This window comes from Lycorma delicatula, chromosome 9 (assembly GCF_047948215.1).
Source record: "Lycorma delicatula isolate Av1 chromosome 9, ASM4794821v1, whole genome shotgun sequence".
Lineage (NCBI taxonomy): Eukaryota > Metazoa > Arthropoda > Insecta > Hemiptera > Fulgoridae > Lycorma > Lycorma delicatula.
The window spans coordinates 44,125,050-44,145,938 of NC_134463.1; the positions used below are offsets into that span (position 1 = coordinate 44,125,050).

The 20,889-nt window shown below is 28.5% G+C and overlaps 1 protein-coding gene across 1 annotated transcript in view; it reads right to left on the reverse strand.

Moving 5' to 3' along the window:
• Positions 1-367: 367 nt before the first annotated feature.
• LOC142329994 (uncharacterized) overlaps positions 368-20,889 on the reverse strand; it is a 34,150-nt gene continuing 13,628 nt past the window's right edge. Inside the window, exons 2-5 of the mRNA XM_075374992.1 lie at positions 20,350-20,509; positions 15,103-15,407; positions 11,611-11,827; positions 368-3,439 (exon numbers count right to left, since the gene is read on the reverse strand). Coding sequence (XP_075231107.1) covers positions 1,100-3,439; positions 11,611-11,827; positions 15,103-15,407; positions 20,350-20,478 — 2,991 coding nt within the window. The 5' untranslated portion in view covers positions 20,479-20,509 and the 3' untranslated portion in view covers positions 368-1,099. The remainder of the gene's footprint in view (positions 3,440-11,610; positions 11,828-15,102; positions 15,408-20,349; positions 20,510-20,889) is intronic.

Sequence of the window (20,889 nt, forward strand, 5' to 3'; positions counted from 1 at the left end):
TTATGTACAATAAAATAAAGGTTATTAAGGAGTGTGAAGAAATTATATTCTTCCCATGCAAATAAAAATTTGAATTTTTTTAAAGGGTAAACTTTTAGTTTTATGTAATAAAATATTAATAAAAAAGTAATTTTCATCAATAATATTATTATATTAAAAGTTTATTTTCAAAGTGAATTTCTCTCTTTTACAACTGCATTCATTAGAGCTTTTGCTATACTGTAAAAAATATACTGTTGTATACTGCATTTAAGGAAAGTTAGAAAAACTTATTTCTTATTTAGGAAAGAAAAAAATGCGTTTATGTATAAAAGAAAATCTCATTTCTCATTTTTACGTATAACAAATAATATATTTATTTATCATGTAAAAATATTGAAAAAAATGTTAATATAATTATATATTACATAATATTATACACAGTAATAAATTTAACACTAAGTTATTACAATTGCAATGTGTCTTTGTATTTAATATCCTTGAGCAGGTACTTGTACAAATAGTAAAAATCAGTGTAAAATATGTATAAACAGTTTCAACAACCAAAGAGATATATTTTACTTTGCATTATTTAAAATAATTTTCAAATACAATATTAAATTTATTCTAAGTTTTTAATTCTTGTATATAACTATGATAGGCTGATACACTTTTTGTTCACAGATTATCAATACTACTGATCCAATTTTTATTATTGGATTTACATGTTTAAATATTTTGGTGAAATTTTCAATGAGTGATTTATGTAACTCTTGTTAAAAATATTTTGATAATTTATCTTTCTGAGAATTAATTTTAAAGAAATAATATATTATTAGAAACCGAAGTTAAAGTGCACATAAATTTGGTGAGGAACATTTGTAGAAATTCCAAATAACATGGAATTTTTTTCATTTATCAGTCTTTAAAAGTTTAAAGTTATTAAGATACTTTAAATTATTGACCAATAATAATTAACTTTATAGTTTTAGTATCTTATTTTGAATTCTGACCTTTGTTTCAATTATAGATTATCATAATATAAATAAGAATGGAGGCTTAACTATATCTCTTTAATTGTGTGTAATAAAAAAAAAAAATTAACCATGTTTTTCTTATTCTATCTTTTACTATCTGCGTTAACATTATTGTTATCTTGTTCACACGACATAGAAGTTGTCGGAAAGGTTGAAGAAGTTACTGTGGAATTACTATTGTCATCTACACTATCAGTCGAACGACCGTACTGTTCGTGAAGCAATTCTAACTTACTGGATAAAACATTACTTTTTATTGTTGTAGCAGTAACTTTATTAAATAATGATTTACATTGTTCTTCTAATTTTTTTAATCGTTCTGTTCTTGCATCTAACACTTCCTCTGTAGTACGATTTTCATTTGATAATTTCTTATCTTTCACTTCATTATCATTATTTACAATCATATTATCACTAGTTGATGAAGTGTGTGGTACAGAATTATCACTAGCACATTTTGTAACATTTTTCAAACTGATCATATCATTTTCTGTTTGGGCAGTACATTTAGACTGATTCATAGAGTATGATGTACTGTAATTCAGTTCTTCATCAACATTTGTTACATTTAAGTGAATTTCTACATTACTATTTATAATTACTGGTAAATCTGACTGTTCATTATTAATGTCCATTGGAATAACAGAAACTGAAAAATCATCACTTTTCACTTGTATGTCTTCATTTTCACAAGTTTTCACTTCATTATTATTACTAACAGTCATCTCATCAACTGTTAATAATCCTTCTAAGAATTTTGATATATTTTCTGCAGATGAATGTGATGTTGAAGCACTTTCTGTTTCATTCTTATCTTCAATTAATTTCATTTCATTTTCAGTACATTCTGATTTGCAGGTGTCTTTTAAAATGACTGATTCTTTTTCTTCTTCTTCAATCTTATTTTCTTCTGTTGATTGCTTTGATATTTCATCAGTATTTTGTCCTGAAGCACCTTCTTGCACAACTTCATTCTGAAATTCATAGTTATCTGTAGACTTAATTTGTTCAGATGCAAAATCATAGTCATTTGGATCACTGTCATCACTGTTGATTTCATTATTCTCATAATTGTTATCATGCTCAGTATGATGGATTTTATTAACATAAATGGAACTTATCATTAAATCTCCATTTACATTTTCACTATCACGATTGATAATTCTATCTAATTCTTGTTCATCAATGCTGTCTTCAGTTGGTGTTGAATTCGATTCTTCATCTTCATAACCACTTTCTGCGGAATTATTAATCAGTCTATTTTTACGCCTGTCTGCAAATTCTTTACGTAATTTTCTCCATTCTTCTTCTGATTGGCAATTTTTTTTTCTTGCCATATCCCATATTTCTTTACAACGTTCTAATTCATCTTTTAAATCATTTAATAGTAATCTTTTATGTTGTAATTCATACTTTAAAATTGTTTCCTGAGTATGTAATTGTTTATGCTGCACTCGTAGTTTATTAACAACACCCCATGTCTTTTTTAACTCTGTTGAAACAATTGATAATCTTTTTTCTTGATTGCCTAATCTAGTCTCTAAATGTTCATTTAATAATTTTAATTTATTCACTTCTTTAATCAGTGCGTTCTTTTCTAATATTAAATTTTTTAATGTTAAAAATGTCTGACTTACACTTATTACCGATCTCTTACCAGATGGTGTTTCAACACTTTTATAACAGCTTTCTGAATCGCATTCTGTCAGTGGAGATGATGAAATGTTATCTTGAGTTAAAAGTTGCACGAGAATCCTCCATACTTTTGATAAATTTAAGGCAACATCATGTTGTGTCATCATTCCACTGTTATTGTTGTTAATAACTGCAGTGTTTGACTGACTGTTACCAATTTCTGTTTCAGACGAATCATTTATTGTATTATTTGGTAAGTTATCATCTATTTGTTTTGCAATATCAATTAATAATGCAGCCAAGTCATTTTTCTTATCATCTGATGTTAAATCGGTCACTAATCGTTGATTTTCTTCAACGATACGACTTATGTGATCAAGATCTAAATTACCAACCAATATTTGTGAAAATAAATTATTTATTAAATTCATCTGTGAAGCTAAATCACGACACTCAATAACACTAGCGTCTAACTGTTCCTGTAAAGACATTGCAGCATCGTTCCTTTCTTCTAGTTCTTGATCTAATTTTAATACACGATCTTTTAAATGCTCTCTCATAAATTCAGCTTCACTTCTTTCTCGTTCTAGTTCACTGATTTTATTTTCTAATAACCTTATTCTAGCAACTTCTTTTTCTATTTCTCTTTGATGTTCTAATCTTACTGCTTCTGCTCTTTCTTCATACAAATTTTTCAGTCTTTTCACATTTTGAATTTGTGTTTCATATTCTTCTCTTAAATCTTCTGGATACTGTGTTTCACATAGCTTCTTTTTCAGTTCATTTACCTGAAAATGAAAGTAATAATAATTATTTTTATAGATGATAAGATTAAAGTGATGCTGGTTACTTGCCAAGAATAAAAATGTAACCTAGATACTGTGTGTATTAAGGAATAATAGACCTAATAAAAGACATAATATTAGTTCTATAGTAAAGTAAGCAATAGCCAGTTGAATAAAAATAGTAAAATTTCATTTACTTACTAAATAATAATAAAAGTTTCTGAATTAATCAGCATTTAAAAAATAGCATAATATTCACTGTATTAAGTGAATGTATTGCATAAAATATTGATATGTATGCACATGACAGGTGGTATTACTTAACATTAGAAAAATAAAAAATAAATTACTTAACAATTAGAAAAATGACAAGACTAATAATATCCTTAATTACTGGGCTAAGAGAATAAAATTACTTCCCCCAGTTTAGAAGATTTATTAATGTTGTTTTTAAAAAATATAGCGGTAAGATGTTTCTGTTTTTCACTGAATAAAATTCAAATGCGTACCAAAATTATAAAGGATCTATGTAGTACAAAGATATACAAGACTGAAACATTCTACACAGTTCAGTTATTTATATTTAGAAATTATTTAAAACTAAAAACTTTTGAAATGAGAAACTGAAGAAAATCTCCTTGGTACAATGTTTAATAAATTTTCAATCAATATATATTATATATATATATATATATATATATATATATATATATATATACAGATAGATATTTTCAGTCACTTTTGTGAATATCTTCAGTGACTGGGGTGAGGATGTTTTCACCGACATGTCAGCTGATGTTATTTCTGGCTGCTGGCGTTTCCAAATTAGGCCATCAACATTTAGCATATGATCAAAAAGTGTGTTGAATCAATTGTGTCTGTTCATTTAGTACAACATTGTTGTTGTTTTTGTATATAGATCTCAGAATTATCATAAGTGCATAATATATTTAATAACATTCCAATCATGTTAAGATGAGGTCTTTTTTGTGTATGTGTGTAATATCAAGGTTGTTGTCAGAGTCAGTTGATTTGTGTTTTTCACAAATGTTGATTCTTCCTCAGCTGACACCAGTATGAGAAAACCAGCATCTCTTTTACTGAAAATGGTTTTAAGAATAAATGAAAATGCTTTAATATTAAAAGTTCTGTATTTATAATATTTGGTTTGGCCATCATTCAAGTTTATAGTTCTAAATAAATTTCATCATGGAAAAAACAGAAAAATGTTTAGAAACTTCAGTATTTTTATTAAGTTATAGAAGGATGTAGCACAATCTAAAGGGAAGTAAGAAAGTGAGTTCTAGCTGTTATTTACTCGCTAATTTTAGGAAATTCAGAAATAATAAAATTAGTATCATGTTACACTAATCACAAGAAAAAGTTTGACTGTATCAGATGCCAACTAAAATTAAAACTGAAACAACTACAACTAATACTGAATTAAAATTGAAAGTGCAACAGTTAAAAGTGAGTTACTGAGGTTGTTAATTCATTTAACAATCAATCAATCAGATCTTGTGTTCATGAATAAAACACAGAACATGATGGTGAATTCATCTAGTTATATAACAGTTGAATGGAGTCTACTGAATAAATAAAAATAATTTTAGGTATTTATCAAACAAATTCTCTGAGTCTATTATAATTACTGTAAAACTTAAATCCACTTTTCAATTAGAAGATCTGAGATTGAATAGGAAGTCATTCACTGGTAGTCAACAGCTACTGACTCAAACAATGGGTAGGAGGAGATGAAAGTATGCCAAAGAAAGAAAAACCTGTTCCATCTGTAGGAAAAAGTGCTACGATTCTATAGATAAGTCATGGCTATGGTTTTTTGGGATTCTTGTGGTGTGGTGCTTATAGACTACACGGAAGAAGGCAGCATCATCACCGAGAAGTATTATGCTTCTCGACTAGATCAATTGAAAACTACTATTCAGTTTAACATCTACATCAGGCCAAAAAGAAACTGCTCTTTCATCACAATAATGTACCTGCAAATATGTCTACATTTGTAGGTTGTTGGAGCAAAATTTCATAACCTTTGCTTCGAAGTGCTTCCATAAACACTGCATTCACTGGGTTTGCTTCCCAGTGATAACTTCTTCCCAAACCTGAAGAAATCTTTAGATAAAGATTCATTTCAAATGATGAGGTCAAAACTTAGACATCCGCTTATTTTAGAGAGTTGGACATATTATGCTGAGGGTACTAAAAATTGGAAAGTCATTGGTCTAAATGTATCAAATTGTAAAGTGGCATACTAGAAAATAAAAAAAAAACAAATTCTGAAAAATTTTGTATTTTTCTGTCAGGTCAAAAGCCCTTGTAGGTAGATCTCCAGATTCTAGAGATGATATATAATGTAGAAAGATAAATTTATGTAGAAATTCTTTTTCAAAAAAAGAGAATTATTTTATTTTAATGACAATGTATTTTTATTTAAACATGTTTTTTAAACCATACACTAAATCCTCCATTTTTAGTATGGCAGACTGGTTTATAATTCAGTTAGATAATTCCATATGTCATACCAACTCTGGGGATGGGTGAGGATTTTCCTTTAGGAAGCCTAAGTCTGTTCTCACAGACTGACATATTGTTACTAGAGAAAAAAAAATTATAGTATTTGTTTGAGATGGTAAATTTAATGAATAATGTGCTGTTTTCATCCTGGATAATAATACAATGATCTCACAAGGAATTATTTGTGTAATGGATGGGATGCCTAATTCTCAAGGAAGGACTTTAAAATAATAATTGTAGTTTAATTTTGTGGATGAGACTATTAAAAACCCTTCCTCCCTTGTTGAGTGCTGTGGGTATACCCATTGTATATAAGTATATACCCATTGTTCTAAGGTTGTGAGGATCTGTAGGATTACTGTATCCTTGGTTTTTGTCCAGATTGATGGTTTGATGAGGGTGTCTCTCTCTCTTTTGACATATCTAAGGACTGTTTTACTACCAGGTTGTAAAGGAAACCAACTTCAGGCTTTGATACTTACATCTTAGATGGGCCTCATAATACTTAACAGCTAAAAAAAAGTTCAGAAAAACACATAATTCACCTAAGTAGAGGAAGAAGTTATTGTACCATTAAATGTGAAATTTTTAACTTTCATTAAAACTTCCATGTAATTCGAAAGAATGTATAAATAAAAATTAAGTTGTTTTTTAATTTTTACTTGTTAATACAGAGTGAGCAACAAAAAACTGAACCTTTAACGAAATTGCTGCAGAATCGGTAGATTATGTTGGAATGAAATTTTATGAATGATACGGATAAATTAAATAAGAAAAATACAAAAGAAGAATTGTCAGGTAAACTTGTTTATTGACAGTCCAGTTAAGAAATATTGGTCCCACTATATGATTACCGTAAACGGCATATCAAATACCAATTTTCTCATTGTGAAGTGGACGCTCGAGTATCTTGTGAGGATTCCTCGCCACCTAATACCTGGTGTTCTGGGAATTAACATGGCCTGATAAATGAAACCATATCTTGTCTGACATGAAATAATACAATGGGCCTATCTGCCCAACAACAATGTTTTCGAGAAACAAGTTGCAATAATCAACTTGATTTGGTTTACTGTCTCCTTCAGTTGTTGTAACGCAGTATGGTTTCCATTTTAATTCATGAAGAATTTTATGACAAGATGTGTATTTAACACCAGATTGTTGGGATAACTTGCATAGTGAGTTTTTTGGATTGGCAGTAATTCTCCTTTCAATATCGGCAATGGCCTGTGGAGTCCTAACGGAAGGTTGCCTATTTCATTTTGCATTTGAAACCGAACCTGTTGTATGCCACTTTATAACTAAATCGTGTATGATACTCTTTGCTGGGATACAAGTATTCAGAAATTTTTCTACGAATACTTGACGTGATTCTTCAAACGATCCAGAATGAATATAGACCTCAACTATAGATATCCTCTCCTGGATTGAATAAGGCATTTTACACAAACACAACTGTACTCACAATACAATATTGCATTGCAACAAAACATATACTGCACTGACACGTAACTACCTGATAAACGGCAGCAACAATTAGTAGTAACATATACATCCACTAGTCGCTAGATGTGTGATAGTCTTTCATGAATAGTGTTGGGTAGCGGTTTCATTGCGGGTTCAGTTTTATGTTGCTCACTCTATATATTTTATTTGTTGGTAGATTCTCTTCCCCTTAGAATTAATCTACAATGTTTACATGATTGCATACTAATTACAGTTTTTATTTATTTTACTTCTTACAAGTTTTAAAAAGAAATGAAAATAAAGTCAAACTAAGCTATGCTTGAAAAAACAAATGGTTAAAAAAAATATCATGAACAACGTTTATAATTGGAGCAAAAATATTTATTTTTATAGAAAGTTCAATAAAAAGGAAATAAGAATTGTGAGATCAGTTCTGCATAACCTTCACAAGAAATCAAAATTAAAAGTTACAGCAGATAATGAGAATTAAATATAAAAATAATACATCTGAGCACAAGTGAGCAAATACAAGTGAGCACATAAAATTAGAAAAAATGTGGGGGGAGAGTGAGTGAGTGAGAGGAAAGATGGTAGGATGTAAATGATTAATATTATTCTTAGAACAGTTAATTATCAATAACTTTGAACGCATCATATCACAGTAAATAAAAATAAGTTACTTAAAAAGTTATGTCATATGTTTTTGTTATTATAATAATAACAAAAATCCAAAATTAGAAACAAAGTCACCAGCCAGCAGTAAAAGTTTTAAAAATAGATTTATAAGTACGTGGGTATATATAGCCTTCTACTGTTATTATTATGTAGTTTATATACAAATGTAACTAAATGTTCGTTTATAAAACATACACTACTCCTATGAGGACTAATGTAAATAAGCTTTGGTTTTAGCCAGACCAAACCTTACCCTTCCTCCTACACAGATGGGGTAATATAAACTATTTCAGTAAGGAAAGGCACGTTTTTTGTTCTATATAACTAGAATAAGTAATGTTGTCTCACAAACAGGGAAGTTAAAGGACAAAATGACAAGAAAAATTAGAATCTATCATGAAATACAGAACAAAATAGCATCATTTAGTGAAAATAAGTTTAATTATAAAAAATAATATCTATAATAAACATAACACAAAAGATCAAAACTTGGATGTAATTCAAGCAAAATTAATAATTCAGAACATAATTACTGAACAACAAACATGTTTATTTTTGGCAATCACAATGTAATATAGGATAAAACAGAAGCAACATTAAACTAATACTAATGCTGCAATAATTTTAATGACTTTTTAAAAATTCATAATATTAAATGAAAAATTTGAAATTCTAACCTAACGCATTACTACATTAATAATCATTAAATTGAATGTATTCATTTCAAATGCCTGATAAAATGTACAACTTGTTAACATGCAATCCTTTTACGTGACAATAAATATTATATGTTAATGAAGCATTTATTTTGTTACAATAACAAACAACTGTTACAATAATATTAATTGTTGTCATATATGTAGACAGAGTATAATCTATTTTTAATATAAAAAATATATTTCATTAATGACAGATGATAGACTTTAGAAAAAATAGCAAATGTAGCTTAGTAGGGCATTAATAAAAATAATAACCTAATTAATTTTCCTTGAAGAAGTTAAAAGTTTTAAAAATATACCTATAAATAAGAATTATTAATAAATTATTATAAATGTAATTAGAAAATAATTCAAATTTACTCAAATATATTACACATTTCAAACTTTATAAAAAAAAAATTGTTCAAGAAAGAGTTAAAGATATAAGGAAAAGTAAGGAGGAGCGAGGGAGAGAGAGTGAGAGAGACAGCAAGAGAGTGTTTGTGAGTTAGAATCTGTTAATTTTATTAATCATGGTCCGTTGGTATTGATGTATAATTTATTTATATAATAGTTTCCACTTACCAACAATCTTTAATAATATGTTCGAGCACTTTCAGAATAGTAATGCATCCTTAAGAACATTGTTGTGTTATAATTTTAATTATTTACTTCACAGATCATTAATTATACTATCTTGAATTTTAAAAACAAAAATTATAAATATAACAACAATTGATCATCAAATGGTAAAATAATGTCAACGTTATCATCATGTCAGTATGAAGGTCTCAATTGTTATGTTCATTAGTATGAAGCAGTAAAACCAACCCAAGAATCAAAATTATTGTTTAATATTTGTTTGAATAATACATCATTTTCAAATTTTGTTTGCTCATTTATCAAATTTTTATTATTTAAGTATATATAATATTTGTTTACACAATTCATACAAATGAACATAATTGAGACCTTCATATAACGTTGACATTATTTGAACTTTTGATAATCAATTGTTATATTTATAATTTTTGTTTTTAAAATTCAAGTTAGTATAAATAGTGATTTGTGAAGTAAATAATTATAATTATAACACGTCAGTGTTCCTGAGGATGGATTACTAATCTGAAAGCGCTCGAATAACTATTAAAGATTGTATTTAAGTGAAAACTATTATATAAATAAATTAGAATCTATTGTTTGTCTTTTTGTTTTTTACATTATGTTGTCTGATTTTACAATTGCATCATTACAATTCAGATTGTTGTCTTTTATTACACTAGTTATTACTATTTTTGAATTTTATAGAACTGTCTATTTTGCGGTTAAGCAAATAGTTTTATTGCAAATGTGCCTTTAATGAGTTGTTTACTTTCTATTAGTGCAGTAGTGACCTACTTGGTTGTTCACCCTTTAAAAAATAATTATTCTGTTTACATAGATTACAGATTTGTATTCAAATACAACATAGCTATTGAGCAACTAATAATGTTAGAAACTTAAATGTGATAATTAGAATTACATTTGATAATTAAAAAATGATGAAAAGTGTTCTTACACTTTTGTAAAATTACACATAATACTGCTAATTAAACTGTGACCCTGTAATTAATTTTATTTCTTTACATTTATTTTGAGTGGTTGACTTTATTACCCACAATCTCTGGATAAAACATATAAATAATTTTGGCATTTGTAGATTATATATTTATAATTTTTGTTACATTTATTTCAAATAAAAATTCAATCTATAATTTAACAGTAGTTTCATTTATTCTATTAATGAGGACTCTTTAAAAAATTAAAAAAGGCCATTTTGGTCACTTTTCTTGTGGACATTTATTCACCTGCAGCTGCAAGATTCAAGATTATTTGGTTTTTGACAACATTTTTTTACTAAATCTATTGTTTGTAGTGTCTTACAATGTCATTTATATCTGGATTATTAAGTTTTAAAACAAATAATATGATTAAAATTGCCATCAACTGTGAAATTTGGGTAGTGAAATGCTTTAGTACTTAAAAAAATTGCTGAAACAGCAGAAATTTACCAGTAACTAGTGCTATCTGTAATGTTAATTCAATGAATGAGATGATAGATATGTAATCAAAAATTGGTGAAGGGTTTTGTTAGACAATAATATGTGTTCATGTTTAAAATTTTGGGATATGCCATTCGCTGAGAAAATTCAATGGGACTTTTCATTCACTTGTGATAAAATTTGGACTTAGCTCTGACCTATTTGTCCAAAGAGTTGACATCACTTTCGAGTGTTAAGTTAGTTAAGTAATTTAAGTAATTTTTTGTAAACATGATGAATTGAAGTAGCTCTCAAGCATTGGTGAAGTGGACTAATGATGACATGGTTAAATGGATTGGTTAGATAAGTGTGTTGAGAGTATTTTGACACTCATGAATCACAATGATAAATGTCACAATTTTGCTGATATGCAAATAATCTATGATATGTAGTTTTAATAAAACAAAGTTTAATTTTCTGTATTAAATTTTTTACAATCAAACTGTCTCTATTAAAAATCAGCTTCTGAAATGAACAAAGTATTGAAAGATGCATTTAATGAAGTGTGTATCACGTGCAACATGTTTTCGTTAGTATGCCAAATTTTTGGCCAGATGAGTGAATGTGGAACTGCTGCACACCTTAAAAACTAGTGCCCATAATATTCTGAGCATGCAGATGCTCAGAATATTAAGAATTCTTCTTCATTTAAGAATTCTTAAGAATTCATAAATTCTTTTTAGTTACATATTTTAATTACAAAAATATAACAAATTTTTACCTGTAATTCTCTGATGCGTAACATTTCTTTACCAATAGATGCAACTTCTCTAAGTGCTCTAATTTGGTGTTCTTTTTCTTGTGCATCTTCCTTCTCTTTTTCTAATTCCAGCCTCAGTTTTCTTTCATTTTCTAATTCGGTTTCAATACTTGCCACTTTTAATCTTTCCTTATCTAACTCTTCTTTTAAACCTCTTTCTTTCAATAATTCCTTTAACCTGGAAGTAAACAAATTATAAATGAAAGTCTTGAAAAGTATGTTTATTTCAATATTACAACTTTGCAGAACTTAAATTTTAATGAGCAAGATAAAAAGAATGAAATGATAGGTGAAAAGATACCAGATCCTTAATATGAATCAAACCTAAGACCAGCTGATTTGGTAACCATCATACTAACTATTACGCTTAGAAAGCATATATATTTTATTTGCTCTTGGTAAGCATATATGTTATCAGATTACTATTTCGTAACATAATTAACTGCATATAGAGTGTTACTTTTAAGGAAGCCAACTTAAATAACTTTTTAACAATTAAACATAGAAAAATAAAATTTTTTCAGTGCACCTATCATGAAATGATTTATTTTTTAATATGAAACTGCCGCACTCCAAGCCCTAAGCAGGCATAAAAAATTTTAAAATGGAAATGGTATAACTGTGAAACATCATTAAAGGACATTAAACAAAAAATTGACAAAAAAATTAAGGCTATGACAAACCTAACCATAATGGTGCCCATTCAATGTCTTTCACAGCTACATTACCTTTTAAAATAAAAAGTGAAGTACATTACCTTTTAAATAACTTCTCAATAATGAAACACTAAAACAATAAAATTTATCACATATTCCTATCTCAGAACAATCTATTTGGTATGAGACCACAACTTGGGTTGAATGTAGGCCACTTTTTAAACTAGCTGTAAAAAAATAATAATAATAAATGGCCACCATTTTGGTTCATTTTGTTGCAGCTCGAAGTTTTTTAAATTAAAATTTTTGTTTTTCAGTACCTTTTAAAATTGTGATACAATTCTATGCTTGACAATTTCCTGCCCTCAGGGTGGGCTGTCCCTGTCTTCAGGTACTTTTGGGATATGATGGTCTCAAACCGAAAAACAAACTGTTTCGAGATAGTGGTATTTGTTAAATTTTGTTTCTTTATGTTCTTATACTTCATTAATATTTTGTATATTTCAATATAAAACTGTGAATTATTATAGTCTAAGGAGAGAGACACTTTCGAGACATGGTGATCTATTCATTTTTTACTTGTTAATAAAATTTTTACTATCACTTTTCTTTATTCTACTACTTAATTTTCATATTAGAGTAACTGTTTTCATTCCCTCTAAGTGTGTGAGATAAAAATATGGGAAATTTAAGTTAAATTGTGTTATTTTTATATAAATTCTATAACATATTCTTAACATTGTATGGTCGTTTGGAAAAATCTCAGCCTGTCATAAAGATGGTGCAAGTATGACAAAGTGATTATGATATTTTTCTAGTATGATCATTTAGATGGCATGCTGCAAAGTTTCAGATGTATGCATTTATTTGCTTGTTTGTGGTGACTGAGTAAAACAAATAAGTTCTAATATTTTATGAAAAATGGATAAAACTGAAAATCAAGCTGTTATAAAGTATTTTGTTTTAAAAGATTTAATTCTTTTGACATACAAAAAGAGTTAGATTCAACTTTAAAGGGTTCTTCCCTTAATTCTTGATGGTAAAAAAACTGGGCTGCCTAATTTAAATCTGGTCCTTCAAGATGAAAATATCATCTCAGATGCCCAAAAACTGCTATAATCAATGAAATTGTCATAAAAATTTACAGTGCCTAATTAAATGATTTCCAACTGAAGGTACACAACTTGCTAACATCACAAACATCTTGGTAGCTTGTGTCCACTAAATTTTACACGATATTTTGGCTATGAAAAAACTTTCCGCTTGATGGATGGCATGTTTATTAATATTCGACTTAAAATTTCTCAAGGGTATTTAGACTTATTTAAAACCAATTCCGCTGAGTTTCTTCAACATTTTTATAACAGTAAAAAAATTATGTATTTACTATTTAGAGACCAAAGAATGGGTGGGAGGAAGTTAAAGAACCCAAAAAACAAAATGTTTCCATTTGCAGGAAAGCAATGGCTATGGTTTTTTTTAGGATTTTCATGGTATGGTGCTTACACACTACCTGGAAAAAGGCAGGATCATCACCAGGGCATATTATGCTTCACTACTGAACTGATTGAAGAATGCTATTCAAGCTAGACATCCACATCTGGTCAAAAAGAAAACACTCTTTCACGATAATTCACCTGTTTACACATCTTTGGTTGTTGGAGTAAAGCTCCATGAGTTACACTTCAATGTGCTTCCACATGTGCCATATTTGGCTCCCAGCTATTACCAAACCTGAAGAAATGGCACTTTGTACGAGATTCACTTTAAATGAGTCAAAGCTGAGGCAACCGCTTATTAAGGAGAGTTGGACCGGTTGACGTTGAAAAAGAATTTCTGAAAAATCTTGTTTTCTTTGTCAGGCTGTGAAGTTTCTGAATGGGTCTTGTAACATAAACACTTTTCCCAATTTTAATTGTAGCTAAGAGAAGTAACCTTTAGAATTATACTGCAAAATTGATTAAAAAAAAATCTTTTAAAACTGTGAGTATTCCTACTTCTTGATGTCTCATGAAAACAATTTTTGTAGCAGATTAGATCCTGTCTTTTGAAACAATTCTTCATTGTTTTACGTGAATGTTGTTCATATTTTACATAATGTATAATTTTAGTATATTTCTTTCAATCTATCTTTTCGTAAATTAACAAAATTTTATATTTGCATGTAAACAGAAACATTCATTTAATTTATGGGTGCAAAATTTTCTCAACATTATTATTTGTTTCATTCCTGTTGTAGTTCAGATAATAAGTTTTTGAATTTTAAAAAGCAACTGTAAACTGTAATGTATAAAGGTAAAATCCACTTCTTATTTATATTATAAATGCATGAAATTATTACACCACAAATATGGTTTGTTTCTTATTTTTATTTTATATTGAATTGCTCTCATAAAGGCTCTAGACCTAATTACAGTTAATCAGTTAGTCTTGTTCTATCTCAGGTTGACCATCCTTGGAAAAATGCATATTAAAAACCAGTTGCCATACTATACTAGTTACACAGTGAGGATAAAATGCAATTAAAAGTAACTATCTTTTATTTTATGTACTTATTTTATGCAATTAAAAGTAACTATCCTGGAATGTTAAAAAATACAAGAAATTTACCTTTTAAGTTATTATAAGTAAGTAGAAATGAAAAATTTTTTAATTATATAGTCATTTTTTAGTCATACAGGATGGAATTTCATTCACAGTTTAATTTGAAATAGACATGTTCATCTTGACCTCATAATACATTGTTTAATTTAATTTATTTAAATAAATATTAACTTAATACAATAATTTTATATACCTAGTAACTTCATTTTCAGCAATAATTCGTGACTGTTCTTCAGCTTTAACTTGCTGTTGAAGTTGTTTCAATTTATCAGTTAATGCTGAGATCGCTTTTTGTCTCGCTTCTCGTTTAGTTGCCAGTTCTTGTTTAAATACTTCTAATTTTTTTTGATTACTTTCAAGTCTTGAATCGTTATTGAAATCATCATCGATATCGTTTATCTGTACCTGTGAACCATCTTCCATATGTGCTGCCGTAACACCTGCTGCATTAGCTACTGCAGTAGCAACAGCTATTGCCAGTTCTTTATCATTTTGTACCTAAAAAAAAAAAGAAAAAATTGATTATCTTAATATTATTTTTTTTATCTTATGTGTTACTGGTTACTAAGATCATTTGACATAAATAAAATTACAACATGCAAGGAGATTATGTCCAGCATTATGCAACAACATTATATAAGAAAAGAAATCCAGCATTATGCTTGATATACAAACTACAAAGACTGTAAAAGAATATCCAGAAATTTTAAATAAAGCGCCAATGCAAAGAGGTCATTGTACTGCTCGGTGGGTAGTATTGTGTCTGTTATATTTTGCTGTCGGTTATATCATCTTTCTGTAGCTATTCATTGACTACAATTGTTTTATAAAGTGTGTATTGTGTGCATGCTATGATATTCAGCATGGTTAATATTCTTGAGCATTTATTAGTTAGAAAAATAGCAGAGATGCCAATAGATTAATAAAATCATCTATTGAAGCTTGAAAAAAATTAGAAAAGCAACAGACAGCTGAAAAATCTACCTCACAGCCAGGATCAGAAAGAAAACAGCATTGCCACCAATCTAAAATTTATGAATGCATTAGAAATTACGTTATAAATCTAGAAATAAAAATGCAATCATTAGAATGGATAGAAATAATTTCCTGATGATTGTTTTTTTTTTTTAATTAAGAGCTCTTACCGTAGGTTTTACAAAATTTTCTAAGAACTAAGGTTTTATGGTTGTAATTATCTACATCCGAAAATACATAAAGTCAGGTCAAAGAAGAAGGAAGCAGGAATTACATCCCATAACAGTGATTTTGGCCCAGCGCTGACTCGACTGATGCTAGATGAAGAAGATGGCAAGAGTGAAGAAGAGTCTACAAAACCTAAATTCACCAACCATCCTTCTTTCCTTCATATTACAATTATTGCCCTATCATTCACATGCTACTCTCTCCAGCAAAGGGAGACCCATTGTACCCTCAAATAATTAGGGTCCTATCAGCCACATTCCTGCTAGACTGAAAGGCATTAGCAATGAAAGGCTTTCAGTGGATGGACCAAATGGGAATCGCACCGGGAGAAAGATGCAGATATCTTGTTAGATATCCCAAGTAATAATTTATTCAAATAGATCTGCAATCGCTAATTCTGTCCTAAATCCAAACAAATAATTACCGCCATTAAATAAATACCCACCCAATAAAAAGAAAGACCCAGCAGCAATAGGACTGATATCCAGGCTCTGCAATGAATAGGTATGTATCCCCCAATATCCTTGCATTTCATTCCATTCCAAATTAAGGTTAAGCTATGAATTTTGGTGTAATCTGTAAGTATTAAAATATGGGTGAGGGAATTATAGGAGAAAAAACCTTAAATGTGTAAAGCCAGGTTCTGATACCTACATTATGACAATGAGCCAGCTTACAAATTACACTAGGTTCATGAACAAATATATTAATTTTGTTTTTATTCACCTGTAAGACAACTGTACTTCCTCAATCAGTCTACTGACCCTGTTCTAGCATAAATTTTCTTATTTCCCAAAATGAAACCCTCTTTGAAAGGGCGATGATTTGGGTAATAAAGAAAATCTGTGATGGACTTATTTACAATTCCAAAAATTATTATTGCTTTTAGAAGTGATTACAGTGTTGGGTGAGAAGTGATTGTCTTAGGAGAAAGTTCTTCAAAACTAAAGGATATAAAACTGACTCTGTTCAAAAAATTTCCATAACTTTTTGAACAAACATTCAGTATGTATATATGTAACAAATAGTTTTAAAGTTAAAATAATAATGTTATATGATACAAATAATATTTATTGGAGTTTAATAAGTAGGACGACACATTTAAGTTTAAGCAAAACCAAATTATTAACTGTTTTTATTATTTTTAGTTAAAAGAAAAAAAAAAGAAGAAAAATATTGGTTATTTTCAGTGGTTATTATTGTAGTTAATGAATTATAAATATATAATAATTCAAGTATATTACACAAAAACATATCAAGTGGACATAAATAAAGTAAATTTAAAGGATAATTTATTCTAGATATGCTATATAAATCATAAAAATTTGCGAACTGAGAATTACAATCCATTATAAATTAATCATGAGTAACTTCTTTGACATCACATTTATTAATTTTAAATTTAGATTTCATGGTTGATGTATTTATTTTTCTGGAAATATTCCAGAATTTAAATTATCTATTTATATTATTGTATTTGTTCTTCCTAGTTCATTCTGAAATGAAAAATAAGAGGAAGAGTAAGAACAATGATAAAGAAGTATATTAAAAGAGTTACTACATAAGATCTAAAAACAAAGTAAACAACAAATTTAATGCGAGTGGAAAAAAGAACGAACATAAAACTGATTAAAAGAAAATGAGAACTGCTATCATAACATTAGTACATGCAACATAAAATTCAGTTAACTTTTTATTACAAAAAAAAAACAAAGTTCAATGATCTGACACACACACACAACGCAAACTATTTGTTTTAAATTTAGGGAAGTAATTTATTTTGATGTTGGCAATGCTTCTTATTAGTTTGGTTTTGAAAACATTTTACTGTCTCTCTGATGTGACAAGTGCACATCTCTTCCCTGTCTCAGGAAGTGCAAAACAACAAAGCGTTTAAACATAATAATATGCAAACTTGTCAACAAAAGTAGTTTTTATAATTTCAAAAATCTTGATGTCATTATTTATCAGTAAATTTTCAGATAATGGAAATGACCCCATACCATAAAATTTTACACACAAAATTAAAAAATAAAGTAAAATGTGAAACATGTCATTTTCTTCTCACTGCTCTATGGAAATCTTCACATATATGTTATAATTTTAAAGATTTATTTATTGAGTTTCACAAAAAAATCTGCATCTTTAATTGGCTGCATATGCAATAATCAGTTTAACTGAAACTTATAGCAGACACCAAAAAAAGTAAAAAAAATTATCATAAAATATTACTTTACTTTTGTGTTTCAAGATAAAAAAGTGACTTTTCAAAATTAAACCCCAGTTTTCAGTTTAGAAAATATATTTTAAAATTACATAACTTTTTTTTATGATAAAACATGGTAAAGTTAATAATGTGCGAGTTGAAATTTTCCCACATTGAAAAAACCTATGAGCAATAAGGATAGTGATCATTATTATAGTGACTCAAATTAAATTCTTCCACAGACATACTAATAGCATTTCACAAATGATGTAAGAACATGTCAGAAAAAAGTCCTTGAGATGTGAATTACTTTTTCTTTGACGACCCTCTTTTACTCATCAGTACTTAGGTTATGAGGTCTGAAATAGTCCTTTTAAAAAAAAGTCACAAACAATTAAAAATTTGGCAATCTTGGAGGTCAATTCAAAAATTCATAACCTTCTTCAATCCAGTAACCAGCCTCATTTGTTTAAGTGTTTGTACAATAATCTGAAACACTATGTTATTGGAAAATATTAGAATTCACCTCTTGAACTGTAAGATGTGGGTTAACATAATAATTTGATATACTAAGTATTTATTAACTATTTCCTTTTTTTTAGCACTTGGCTTTTATTAACAGGAAAACTTATAAAAAAGGTTTTATCTTACCATAACTCCAAACCCTTGCCAGAAATTAGACCAAGATCTGATTAACCATTACATTGTTGGATACGAAGACAAAATATAAAATACGATCAGCAGTTACAATACAATAAAAGTTTTACTTTGAAAGATAACCTTTCAAAGTCACAACCAATTAAAAATGAAAATAACCTCTTCAGAGAACACATTAGTAATATTACATATTTATTTAACATTATTCTTAAATAGATTTATTGTCCATGACAATCTGCAGAGAAAACACATAAATTAGCTTAAAAAGGACAATCAATACCCAATTAACAAAATAAGAACAGAAGCACTAGAAATGTGGATCTGGAGAAGAATGAAAGTAGTAAGTTGGGAGATGAGATCAACAACATGTAGATGTTGGAAAGAACCAAAGAATAAAGTTCTGATCTGTATCAAGTTTTTATATTTTCTATTTTGGAAAACATTAAAAGAAGAAAAATGAATAGGTTAGATCATGGGATTTGAAGAAACACCTGCTGAGGGCTGTTATGCAGCAAACAGTAACTAGGAGAGACAGAAAGAGTAGATTCTATGCTATGTTTATAGAAGATAAAGATTGGTCCAGAATAGAGAACCTTGAAGAACTGCTGCTTAAAGAAACTATTCTGAGGCAGAACTACTACCGATTGACTGAGACCATATTTAAAACTCAATGAAAGTTTTTAGCTCAGATAATTTTATTCAGAAACTAGCACTGCTTTTGTTGATCTCTGCAGTTCCAGCATAGTTAGATGTCATACCAAATTTGAATTGTATTACTTGAAACATTAGTGTTGTGTTTATATATGTTTGTTTTACTACCTTAATATCTTTTCTTTAGTAGAATATGACAGATGTTAATACAGCTTATGTTGTGATCTGAAATGCCTGCTACATTTTAACATGAAATACAGCACGTACATTAAGTTTAACTGCCTTGAGAATTTGTTTGTATAAGTTTATTCTGATTTTTTTGTTTTATTCAAAATTCTATCTTTTTTAAAATTTCAATGATATTGGTTACATTTCTTACTGAAGCAATTCTATAAATGTCATGCCAAAAATTCAACTTAAATGCCTATGAATATCATTTTCAACAAGGGCAACTGGAAGACTAAATTCATTACTAAAAGAATACTAAAAGAATTGTTATTATAACAATTTTTAAAAATAAAATAAATTTTTAATGTATTTATTTTTTTAAACTGTCAGAAGTCAAATAGTATTTTCAATTTATTTTTTTTTAGCTAACTGGAAATAAACAGAGCCATTTTTTACAGTAATCTGAAATAATTTCATGTTAAACATACTTCACTATATTTTAACAAACACATAAAGCATAAAAGGTAATTCCAAGAATATATAACTCAAACAAACCTGAGTTGATGAGGCAGCTAAGTCTGATCTGCTGAAAGCAGTACTAGCTGTTTCTTCAGTTTGTGTTTGATTAGGCCACCAGGGATCTGGAGTCGATTCCCTCTGCTGTACACTCAACTTAGTTCCCATACCATCTGACTTATTATCAACGCACAACCACCTAAAATAAAGAAAAAATATTGAATAATAATATTAAATAAAGTTGCCCAAAATGAATATCCATATTTTAGTTATTGCACTGTAAAAGTAGGATTAGATTTACTCAGGAACCTTTGGCATTTTGTATAGCAATCGAGTAAGAAAGAGTTAATGGATAAGTTCACAGCAATAAATGTTTCCTCTTCAGCACAAAATAAATGTAGTACGATAATTTTATTGTGCACATCATTTGTCTTGAGCACACTGACATTGAGTAACCACATTTTTAGTAATTTTTGAAATTTAGTTGATGTTTGTCTAGGTATGGCTATGTAGTTAACTAAGCTACTAGTAGGTGGCATTACTGTGCAATATGTGTAGTAATCATTTTTATGTACACAG